Source organism: Anguilla rostrata, chromosome 3, assembly GCF_018555375.3.
Source record: "Anguilla rostrata isolate EN2019 chromosome 3, ASM1855537v3, whole genome shotgun sequence".
NCBI lineage: Eukaryota > Metazoa > Chordata > Actinopteri > Anguilliformes > Anguillidae > Anguilla > Anguilla rostrata.
The window spans coordinates 61,360,317-61,372,925 of NC_057935.1; the positions used below are offsets into that span (position 1 = coordinate 61,360,317).

General features: G+C 42.9%; 1 protein-coding gene across 1 annotated transcript; it reads left to right on the forward strand.

Annotated features, from left to right (window-relative positions):
* The first annotated feature begins 1,071 nt into the window (after nt 1-1,071).
* cfl1 (cofilin 1) lies at nt 1,072-9,156 on the forward strand. The gene is made up of 4 exons (XM_064329092.1): nt 1,072-1,231; nt 6,642-6,952; nt 7,862-7,938; nt 8,185-9,156. Exons 1-4 carry the CDS (start codon nt 1,139-1,141, stop codon nt 8,295-8,297), a joined length of 594 nt encoding a protein of 197 aa, XP_064185162.1. The 5' UTR covers nt 1,072-1,138; the 3' UTR covers nt 8,298-9,156.
* Nucleotides 9,157-12,609: the final 3,453 nt, after the last annotated feature.

Genomic DNA, 12,609 nt, shown 5'->3' on the forward strand with positions numbered 1-12,609 from the left:
AGTACATTGACGAACAGACGCCCAATCTGTGGCAGCGTGTTACCGTTTGTCTGAATAGAGAATATTGTAGCAATACAGTATACGTTGCACCGACAGTGCGCAGAGATGCAGTGCGAGACCCACGTTGGGTGATAATGCACCAAAATTAGTACAGTGTGTCCATTATTGTTGATTGTCTAAAGCAGCTGTTCCCAGTTGTTGATGCATCGCAAACAACAATCATTGGTCGAAGCCTGTATTTGTGTCAGCTCACATACATTTATCAATAAAAGGGATAATGCAAAATTGGCAAACAGAAGTAGCCCTTATTATCTGTTTTGTAATCAGCCTAATTTGGCTATGAAGATCATCAGTTCATTTTAAAACCAGTTAACATGTATTAAAGCTGTTTTTGGCCAGCTAGTGTAAAGTCTAGGAAAAAAAGACATACAGGAAACAAATAATGAACAGAGAAAAAAGGTTTAAAGCATCTCTATGCCTACCCAATGCAACACTGTTTCCTGGCAAATACATTTTCTCTCAACCTTTCTTAGTGGCTGTCATATTTCCTAATTTCCTTCCCCCTGCCTCTGTCATTGACACATTTCCTGAAAGTGAAATAATCTCAATGTTGCTGTCTTTCTTCCGCAATATTTTTAAATGTGGTTATGGTTCATAATTATGTAGAATATGTAGATTTTTTTGGAGTCTTCTGGTTCTTTAAAGCTGAGACCAGTAAACAATATAAAGTCCTATTATTTACAACAGACCATAAAATAACGGAATTTTGGTGTCATTATGTTTTTGCAAAATAGTAAGTTGCTTGACAAATAAATGAAGAAACAATCACAATTCACTTATATTTCTTGATAAATATAACAGGCTATAGATCAAACTATATATTAACGCAAAACAAAGTATTAAATAAAAAAATAATACCACTCTTGGGTACATCTAGCGCCCAAATTCATACGTACTCCCTCTGGTTTTAAAATTCCTAAAGATGTATTTCCATTACTGAACGAGATATCATAAATGTTGGCCCTTCTGGACTACAGCCTCACAACCTCAGTTCCCGTTACCCCCTTGGTTAAGCGCGTGATCCTGTTCCCCGGATGCCCGCTCCACCCATTATAGTCGCGCGCAGTGGGGCGCGTCCATGTGCTGTATCTTGTGTGTGGACGAGGAAGTCCCCATCACTGCTCATTCAATTCCGATCCAGACGCCCGAAACACACAGAGATACGACCATGGTATGTCTACCTACATTTTAGCACATAGGTGGTTCCCGTTTAACTACTAACACTATCATTGTATCAGGGATGAGTTAGGATAATATTATATGTCATTTTCCGTTATTGCAGCTATTTGATTATCAGCTGACTTTCTGAAACGCATGACGCTAAGATAGCGTTCACAATAGCTGTTCAACTAACGATAGATGGGTAGCTCGGTGCGGTGCTTAGCAAGCAACTATCGAAAGGAAATCGCCACCACCATGCAATTTCATTTGGATGCTTTTTATTACTTTGTTTTAAAACGATATTTGTGGTGATACCGTTGTGCTCGGCCACTTGCCACCCATCAAAGAAGATTGCGTTTTAGGTGCGCTCTTGACGTCCCCGATAGTTTTTAAACGCGATTATTGTAATTTCGATGAGGTTGAGGAATCTACAAAACGGCCCCAAAAAACAACTGGCGCCATTTCCTTCTTCATTCGTCATTTCTGTGAACTTCGGCCTGATGTCAGCCACTCACATTACTTTACCATTTGGCTTGCCAATATGCCTGGCAAGCGGACTGTGCGAACTAATTGGCTAATCGAGCAAAGTTATCTTGGCCAATATCTCGCCGTTCCGCGGCGGTTCATTGTTTCTGGTGGTAGTTTGCTCCCAATGTGCACGTCAGAACGAGCGTAGTACATTCGAATTCCGCTTTGAATTTGAAATCATTCTGTCTTTTCCGAATGTGACCCCCTGGACCTTTGTCTTCGGTTAACATTGCTCGCAAGCTAGTTGTCCAATCATGGATGGCTGGCATTGTCGATAACGTTGAGTTGTTTAATAGTTGTTTAATTGCTACCAGCCTAGCTAACGTTCTCTTGCTCCCCATTACAAATGCCGCATGTAGCTAGATCGCTAACGACGGCTAGCTACCTAAAATATCATTTGGGGTATTAATCACTCTTCCATTGAATACGTTTTATTTCGTTGTTTAAACAAATATTACAGTAACGCTAGCTTCTTAATTGTATAGTTTCTGTCCTTTTAACACGATAACGTTAGAGTACACTGCAGTCTTGCCCCACCCTAGTTTTTGGTTTAAGAGGTTTTATTTAAATATTCTTTATACGTGTAGCCAACAATCGCTTTCACGGTATTTGAATATCATTAAGCTTGTTGCAGCGAACCGCATTTGTTGAATGTGACAAGCTGAATAACCTTATCCAAATACCGTTAGCTCGCAAGAATTTAGGGAGGCTTGCGTGTGGGCTGCTTGCCCGCCGTTCCTTCCTGGTTCTACGCAGCAACACTGACAATCCGAGCCAATGGCGCGTAGTCATTGCAGAACACTAGTCAGCCACGGTGGACTGCTAATATAAATTAAACGGCTTTGTAGCTAGCGAGTTAGCTATATTTCTATTTGGTTACATACAATATACAGTTTTGCGCCTGAACGTTTATCCCGTACAGGCCTTTTCGCATTCGTACGCATACTAGCATTTGTCTTCGCGTACGCGGGGCACAGACCTTTTCTTTTTGATAAATGTACTGCAAAAAATGACTGTCTGGCTAGTTTCATTTGGACACATTTAGTCCTTTAATATGAGAATATGCTGCTTTTTACGTTGAGAAAATAAGACTGTTAACCGTTGCACTGTCGAGAGACCATGTTCCATTCCTTCACCCCTCCCTCTTCCTTTGTCTGAAGTATTGTATAAAAAAGGCACTTCTTGTTTTCTATAACCGACTAGGTTATTTCTTTGTATCTCTCAAAGGGCCTATTCTGAGAAACCATGTAATTTATTACAATAATTGTCACTGAATTAATCGCATGTGGTTTATGTTCCGGCCTAGTTTCCCATCTAACGGTTAGACATGTGTTTCAGTGTCTAAAGCTAGTACCGGTTCCGGTATAGGCATTGAGCAATGTTAGACTCTGATTTTCCATCCTGTCGCAGCTGTGTTTTTCTGCCCTGTACTGGGCGTTTGAGTCTAGATTCACTAGGAACTAGTTTACATCTATTGAATTAAGAATTTAAAAAAGAATGCATTAGTGCATCCAGTTTTCCGTTGTTTCCACATTTGCATGGATTTAGCAAGCCAACTATACGAAAATGATACCGGTAGTATTTGTTAGTTTATTTGACAGGGGCAATGCACATGCATACCATTTCTGTAAATGTGCCACAGTTAGCCAGGAAGGGTTATTTTCATCTGTAGTCCATAGGCTGCATGTTTTTTTGGTAGTTAACGTGCATCTTTTTTTCAAATAAGTTTGTTTGTTCAGGCTTGTCTTGTCCGCTAACTGACATTAAGAGGAAGTGAGAGTGAATGAATTAAACGCTGTAGATTTTTTTCTAAGATAATTTTTTTTTCTCCAAAACGGAAATTCAATTTTTATACGAATAACTCATGATTCCGCAGTTATCTTGTACAATTGTGCCCGGTGTTATTTTAAAAATGATGGCTTAGAACCAGACATTAAAATGCGTGGCCACTGTGCTGCCACGCTGTGCTATGTAAAGCCTAGTAATATAGACCAGCCTAGGAAAAATAATGTCGTATATAAACGAGCATTTACCACTCGCAGTTGTTTCAAGAATAAGTTGGTCAAATAGTTCTGTATTTAAGTCCTTGCCAGTGTCGCTTTTACCTTACCTTGTACCACTTTAGTAGCTTATTGACGACTTAGACCAAGTTTCCGCCTTTTCAGTATTCTGGTGGTCTTGCCCTGGTCAGTGCCCTTGATTTTCAGCTGTAATATTAATATTTGTACCATTCCTTGGTGCTCGTGTAGTTTTGTAGTATTTGAATGGAACTGAGTGGAGAAAAAAGATCTTTAGGGCCAGTTTCATGAAACCGCCTGCTGTGGCAAAACCCAGCTACCGGAAAGCGTTAAAGTAACTGTTTGTGTGGGTTTCTGTGCTTATGTAACAGTGAAATTAAGGGTAGTATTTATTTTATTTATTTATTTTTGATGTAAGGAATTTCTGACCTTCTCCCTCGTAGTGTGTGAGATGGTGTGCCTCTTAAGTGAATTGGACTGTGCTGCTGTTCCCTGAACCTTGACTTTTGGAGGCATTCCGTGGCATTTTATGACAGGAAGAAAGAGGTGTCTGTTCCTGAGAGAAGAAAGGTCTTTCACATAGAGACCAGCTAGGGTGTAACCTTAACTGGCTCGTGGGTATAAGTCTGATACCTGCTTCCTGAGTCATTCCTGTGCTCATGGTGAAACTTGATGTCACTGAACCTTTTTGATATGCGTATATTTTTATAGAATATGGGAAGTGGGCCTTGTGTTGTGGTGCCCTGAGTCACACTCGGCAGCAGCTACTAGTCCGCAAAGGAAAGAGGGTAAAATGCATGCGTGCGTTGCTGGTTCTCTTAAGGCAGCTTCTCGGACTCCGGTGATTCCTTTATCAATGCGTTTGGCAGCCAAAGTTGTGCAATGACAACTTTATACAAGTGAAGAAAAAAAGAAAAGAAAACAAGCCATCGCACAGTTGGGCTGTATTAAGTGCGCTTGCATGGTTGGGTGGTCATGTGCGGACCTCGTTTTTACGTAACGTGTCTCTTGCCCAGTACCAGGAAGTAATTGTTCAAAGTGTCCATTTTGCAAGAACAATCAGTCACACCCAGGGTAAACAGGCCCCTGCACTTAGAGCATTCCTTCATAGTGGATCATAGTCAGTTACTACTTTTTTGCCCTTTTTTAATGCCTATCGATAATGTATATACGTTTCTGTTACCTTTAGCATAACTAATAAGACTGAAGAGACTGTAATGGGACACTTATTATGTCTGTATTCAGTACACGGAGCGGTTTGGCGTACACAAGAGTCAAATGAGCATCTCCTGCCGACAGGTTGCCGAAGGACCAAACGCACGGCCAAAAACGACATCCCCATGCGGCCCCGTTCCTTTTCCCAACCTGCGATTAGCTCCTGTTGTGCTGCGCTAACGAAAATCGGAAGATGTCCGTCGGTTTTCTGGGTGAACGCGAGTCAGTGATGTTGCACTTCCCCCCCCCCCCCCCCCCCCTTTTTTTTTTTACAGAAGACCCATTGTTTGTCTGTCTGTCAGCCGCGTATATTCCCGAGTAGTCCGCTCAGCAGTGTCCTGATCCTCAACTCTGCCCAGAAGCTCATTCCTTTAGCATTTGAATATTGGGTCAGCTTAATTTAATTTGAAAACGGCTCCCCCTTAAGCTGTAGCAAGCACTGCACAGAGTAGCTCACTCTGCATACTTCCAGGTCTTGTAAGTCACACTGCCTGATCTGGCACCTGTGCTGAGTGTTTCCGCAGGGAAAGTGTTTGGTGGCAGTGACGTTGGCGTTCGCGCAGTGCGCCGTGCTCATGCTCACCATGGCAACGCTGCCCTTCCCCTTGCTTTGCAGTAACCCTTGTCCGCGAGCGTGAATGCTTGCGATACCAGTGTGTTCCTTGCCTTATCTTGCATTGATACGGTCCCTTTGTGGCAGTTTGAGGAATTAGTCGGTTGCATTCATTGTATTTCTCAGATTTACAATGAATATAGTAAATAGGAGAGTAACGTCGTTCCAAAAGGCTAAACTCGGTGGGTTTACTTTCACGCATTACTGCTGGAAGATGAAGTCCTGAATGCTGATCAGATTGACATTTTTTTTCACGGCCTCGAACTCTGTCCCTCCCATCGCTGGCATTATAGCATAACGTGCCATGATTTGCTTCCATTCAGCTTTGCGGAAGGGATTTGGGCATCGCAGCTTTTCTGACAGGTGGGCCGCAGTGTGACAGTCCAGCTCTCTTTCGCCTGCAGTGTGTCCAGCATGCAGTGCAGCTCACTTTCGCCTACAGTGTGTCCAGCATGCAGTGCAGCTCACTTTCGCCTGCAGTGTGTCCAGCGCGCAGTGCAGCTCACTTTCGCCTGCAGTGTGTCCAGCGCGCAGTGCAGCTCACTTTCGCCTGCAGTGTGTCCTGTGCGCAGTGCAGCTCACTTTCGCCTGCAGTGTGTCCTGTGCGCAGTGCAGCTCACTTTTGCCTGCAGTGTGTCCAGCATGCAGTGCAGCTCACTTTCGCTTGCTGTGTCCTGCGTGCAGCTGCCACTCCCGCTCATATTCCAGTTAGCCTAGTGTCTCTTATCGATTTCCGTTATCAGTTGTCCTCAGAGGTTGCGTTCCTCCTCCAGTAATCATTCCAATCCCTGGCTTCCTTCACGCTTTGGTTTAAAAATATTTTATAAAAAATGAATCATTCTTAAATAGTATACTTTATTTATTTGAACCGCAGGGCCGGGGCATAGTTTAGACAGCCAGTTTAGTTCCCCTTCCTCCTGGTGGCGGCGGCGGCGGCGGCGGTGGCGGCCCAGTCGCTGGCGCTGAGCCTGTGGCCGCCTGTAGCGCTGAGACTGTAGCGCCCGGCGCGTCTACCCACGATGCCTCACGCCTGCCTCTCTTCCCAGGCCTCCGGAGTCACAGTGACAGAGGAAGTGGTGACCGTCTTCAACGACATGAAGGTGCGCAAGGCTACGGCCAACGAGGACGAGAAGAAGAAGAGGAAGAAGGCGGTGCTCTTCTGCCTCAGCGAGGACAAAAAGCACATCATTCTGGAGCCGGGCAACGAGATCCTGGTGGGGGATGTGGGCACCACGGTCGAGGACCCGTACCTTCACTTCGTCAAAATGCTGCCCCCCAACGACTGTCGCTACGCTCTGTACGACGCCACCTACGAGACCAAGGAAACCAGGAAGGAGGACTTGGTCTTTATCCTCTGGTGAGTGGACGGCATTTGGCTGGAAAGGGGGGAGAACACCCCTTTCATATATCAACACTCGAAACATCGGCAATTTGCTCGGCTGGCTGGTTACTTTGCAGCCCCTCCTGCCGTGTCACAGTTTATGTGCGCGTTGGTGTGTTTGCTTTCTGTATTTGATTACATCCATTTAATTTGACGGTTGCGACATTGTGGGGCCTGTCGTCTAACCCAACGTGACATTTTGCATGCGGTGCGTTCGCTGTGCTGCCGTAGTCAGTGGGATCGCGGTTAAGGAGGAGGTCCCCGGTGGTTTGTTAGAGGAGGAGCAGCAGGCTGTGCCGAGCTGTGACTGGGGAAGTGCGCAGCATGTCTATTGCTGTCGCAAAGGGTTTCAGCGCAACCACACAGAGGGAACACTGGCAGTATACTGATTAGGAAAAGTTGCGTTTGCGATGCATTTTAACACACCACTGCCGACATGTTGCAAACGACTGCATTTGCACTGCACTTTCGCCAGCTTGGAGGTGGTGACAAATCGAGGGGATTAAAAAAAAAAAAAAAAAAACGACACCAGGATGGTTGCAAGATGTGACAGCTAGCTAGTGTTGCCCAGAAGAGGTGGCATGTTTGTCCAGTCTAACGCCTAATTAAAATGGTACAAATTGTTTTACCCTGTAAACATTTGTGCTTAGTTGTAACCCATTTAAAAATGCTTTACCTTAAGTAAACACTTAAACTTTTTTTTATTTTTTATTTTATTTATTATTTTAAGTAAACTGTTGATACAAATAACGGCATGGTAGTTGTATGACTAATTCAAGTTTTTTTGTCACCAGTAACATTAAGATCAGAAATGTACTCAAGGTACAGGGTGGGTTTGACAGTCACTGCACACTCCTGATCCTTTCATCCCCCTCCCTGTCACAGGGCTCCAGAGAGCGCCCCCCTGAAGAGCAAGATGATCTACGCCAGTTCCAAGGATGCCATCAAGAAGAAACTGACCGGTGAGTCATGATTTAAGGATATGAAACCTAGAAGGGAGGCCAACTTTTTATGAAGGTCATAAGAATATATGTCTCATTTTACTGGTGTGATGTTGCTGCTGGCACCAGGTTTTATAAAAAATTGTGAAATTTGGTTAGGGTTTAGGGTTTGTAGGAGCTACTGCCATCCTGCAATATTTTTGTCAGGATGCCAGAAGTGCTTTTCATGTTATCATATTGAATTATTTCTGTCCCTCTCAATTCAAGGTATCAAGCACGAGTTGCAAGTGAATGGTTTGGAGGAAATAAAGGACCGACGTAACCTTGCAGAGAAACTCGGAGGCACGTCAGTCATTACCCTCGAAGGATACCCTCTATAAATTTACCTCCAGGCTTCAACTGAGGCCTACCAGTACACAGATTTGTGAGGGGTTTGGCTGTTCATTCCATTATGGCAAGGTGGGGGTGGGGGTGGGGGGGCAATTTGTGGGAGGGAGGGGGTGGTTGTCGGTCTGAAATTTCATAATTGCAGGCTATCATTCCAATTCTGACAATGAAGAACAAAACGCAAAAAAATGTTGAAGTCAAAATTAATGAAGGATGATAATACATACGATAATTGAAGTTTGACAGGTTTTTGTTCGTTCTGGGTTCCAGTTGAGTGGTGCTGTGAAGGAGGGGGGAAGTGCAAGGTGCACTGGGCATATAAACCATTAATTCAAACTTGAATGTTGCAGAATACTGTTAAACTTAATTCTACAATGTTATTTGCCAAACTTCTAGTTCTGTTTTATTAGCATTTATGTGTAACTGAGGCGATCTGTGACAACACTTCAAAGATTTCTGACTTAAAATGCGACGCGTCAAACCTTTTTCAGGATCACTTAATTGCATTCTTTTGACTTTATGCCCAAACGTTCAAATTCCAAAATTATGATTCCAGTTTTGTTTTATTGTTATTATTATTTTTTGTTTGTTTTTGCATTTTTGACTGAACCAAACCATTGTTGGTGTGAAGAACAAACACATTCCTTTTAGGACTGAAAGAGCTGATTAAAATGAAGTGACTGAATGAGTTATCGAGATGAAGAACGGAAGGAAGGGGGGAGGGCAGAGGGGGAGCGAAGTAGCGTAACAGCCTGTGTACAGAGTGAAGGGATGCTGGATGGAGGGTGGATGTTTTGTATCGTCTCCTTATCTCTAATTAAAATAAAAAATAAAAAAAAGCACTTAACTACCGGTCCTCCTCATGTTGTCTTCCTCATTTTACACATGGGTTCACGTCCTTGGTTCCTAAAACCAACCGAGTCTTTGCATTGCTGTTCAACAAGAGACTGTGTATGCTGAATTTTGGACTTTTTAAAGGGCTTCTTTATAATTCACATTTATAAGTCAAACCATTAGAATGGTTGTTCACTTGGCTATAATGCTTTCTCTTCCTGCTGATCCACAACCCCCAACCTGTGAGTCTGTGTCATTAAGCTAGAACAGTGGTGGACAACTCCAGTCCTGAAGGGTTGCTCCGTGTGCTGGTTCCAACCAGTTACCTTCGTTTTAGTTCTCACCGCTCTATAAACTAGGCTGTGCTTGAGCACAGTAAAATCTTTAAGATACACTGGCAGTCTCTAGCTGGTGCTAATACAAATTCCAGACAGTAATTTCATTAGCTCAAACATATCTCTAACAAAGGTTGGCACAAAATCCTGAAATGGAGTGGATCTTGTTGGACACCCCTTATCCATAGGGTCCAGGATTACAAAACGGTTGGGGGTGTACTGGCTATCAGTATAACACCGGCAGTAATGATATAATCACATGGGTCCATCTCCTTAATGATTACCATAAGGACATTACACAGTAACATCCCTGCACCATATTGGTATATTTGAGGCATCTCCAGGATGGGTAACATCCAAGAGTACTACGGAGAGACGACTGGACATTGGGCTGGCAAGATTCAATCCTCCACATAGTTCCAGAATGAAGAAGCATGATAGCCTGCTGTCGGATTGGTGCTCAGTGGCTAGCATACTGCAATATGGGTTGTCATGGAACCAGAGCTTTGAGCTGAATGGCCATTCACAAGCTACAGTTAAATACACTGGTGAGACTTTCAATGCTAGCATTGGCTAATCGTATCATCAAGCAAGGCATAGATGATTCAATTTCTAGTTGGGAAGTAATGTGAACCATTTCTGTGGAATGACCGTAATGAGTAGACTGATATACAGATAGAATACAATGATTTTAATTGAAATACAGGTAGCTTAGATGGGAATGACATTTTTGTTGAACATTCATTTAAAAAAAAAAACATTTCCCCAACCACCTTCATTAAATCAAAATAGATTTTTTTGGATTACAGCTCCAGAGAATGTAACGACACAAAATTAGGAAGCCTTCCACTGAAGGGTAATATTTCAGGGCCGTTGTTCTTTTGAACACAAAAATCTAATGTCATTCAACATAGGATGGAAAAAATGAAATGGTGCTTAAATTCAAGAAGTGCCATTTTTGTACGCAGTGGTTATTACTGGGAGTCTTGCCATCTTATCACAGCTCTCTCTCAATGTGGAAAATAAATATCTTTGCTCACAAATGTTACCCTTATCTTTTCTTGGGCACAGACCTCTATCTAAAGACTTCCATATTTAACCACCACTCAAACTACACAATAGCTGGTGCAGAATTTAATGTTAACCCTTGAGATAGCAATGGCTATATTCCTTCACTTGTTCTTTATTTTAAATAACTGCATGAAATGACATACATGATTTCTGGTTTTGCACAAGTATTTATGTATGTACCCACTTCGTCCTTTGATTTCCCAATGTTTTTTTATTTTTTTAAAAGAAACAAACCCCTGCTCTTTCCGAGGTTAAATAGTTTATGTGACATTTATGATACAGAGCTGGATAACACCTTTCAATATTTGTACACATAATCCAGAATGGCATACAGTTTTGATGGCACTGACACCCCCAAGCATTTCATTCTTGCTATTAGATTATTTATTGTTCATCGCATTTAGCTTCCAGCACAGGGCAGTGAATTTGACAGTTGCCTGCACCCATTCATTTCAGATGCATCACAGGAGTTCTCAATAATGACTCACAGCCTCAGGAGGAGTCACTCTGCACATCCTGCCTGCATTTCCTTGGCTTCCTCTTCCGGTCTCATCTGAAAGAGGAAATTTAGGAATGGAAGTGATCATTGGGGTCCAGAGTAGAGCACGGTATGCTGCCTTTTCTGTATGTTGGATGAGCGCTGTTTTTTTTTGGGGGGGGGGGGGGGGGGGAGGCAATCTGAAGTTTTACCCTTTGAGTGAAGAGCCATTTGTGAGGTCCTGACTGCATGCATGGCCATAGAGCACATTCACAGATAACTTCAGCCAAGTCCTGTCAGGGGTAACGCTCCAAGCACTGAGGGCTGCTGTTCTTGTGGTTGTTTTTGCAAGTGTCCCACTCACTCTTCTTCCATAAAAAACTACATGGCCAGAAGTATGTGGACACCCCTTCTAATTAGTGGATTCGGCTACTTCAGCCACCCGCATTGGTAAAAGGTGCATAAAATCAAGCATACAGCCATGCAATCTCCATAGACAAACATTGGCAGTAGAATGGGTTGTTGGCTGGAGTGATGTAAAGCACACAGCCATTGGACTCTGAAGCAGTGGAAACACATTCTCTGGAGTGATTAATTATGCTTCACTCTCTGGCAGACTGATAGATGAATCTGAGTTTGGCAAATGCCAAGAGAACACTACCTGCCAACTGTAAGCCAGGTCATATTCCCATATCAGGCCAACCTCGCTAAGTCTTGTGCTGAATCGGCAAATCCCATCTATCTCAGAATCATGAAAGCTCCCAGAAGATTATAGTCTGTTATAGCAGCAACAGGCCATTGTATTCAGATAGCACATAAAAAGTGGGACACCAGTAACTACTGAGACAAAAGTAAATTATCAGACATTTCACTTTAAGCTATTTCAAGATATATCTTACAAAAATCCTGAAAGGCATCCTTGAAATGTCAAGGGAAAAGCCTCCAGAAATAAATTCTTATTTTGTGTATTACATAGCACAGTCCATCTCTCTTTAACTCGTCCGCTTGGTGTAATTTACTATCAGGCCTAGCAATATCAGTATAATATTTTCACAGATATTGCCAACATTGTTCAGCAGTAAGCCCACTACCAAAATAGCAGATGACTGGGAAAAATGAAACCCATGAAAGAAGAAAATAACTCATGAGCAAGGTCCAGTAATGGTGCGGGACAGATCTGAGGAGAACCACAGAAGCAAACACTACCCCCAAGGTACAGGGACTGCAACCAATGACTAATCAAGAAGATCAAAGTCCAGGAACATGACTGCTGATTGGATTGTCACACTAACACAACACTTGAAGCAACCTTTGATTAAATTCCACTCTGACCATTAGAAGGAGACCCACAGCCCACCAAGTCAGAATTTTACAGGCAGGGTCATGCCATGTAATGCTGGTGCAGTTGCACAAATAAAAGATTCTGAATCTGTTTTTCTGGGCTGAAGTTTGATGTACTTTCTTCAGCTTGAGTTCCTGGCCTGCTACACTATTCCCACTGCACTACACTTTACAGTACTGATGTATAATTAACAGCTGAAAATGTTATTGTCTGAATGACATTCATAACTAAGCTAAGTCTTGTGA

What these genes read in the sequence shown, in the direction of transcription:
- cfl1 (XM_064329092.1), top strand. Translation starts at nt 1,139, where the DNA reads ATGTGCTGTATCTTGTGTGTGGACGAGGAAGTCCCCATCACTGCTCAT. An exon ending in CACACAGAGATACGACCATG is followed by an intron (nt 1,232 to 6,641) that starts GTATGTCTACCT and finishes CTCTCTTCCCAG; the next exon opens with GCCTCCGGAGTCACAGTGAC. An exon ending in CATCAAGAAGAAACTGACCG is followed by an intron (nt 7,939 to 8,184) that starts GTGAGTCATGAT and finishes TCTCAATTCAAG; the next exon opens with GTATCAAGCACGAGTTGCAA.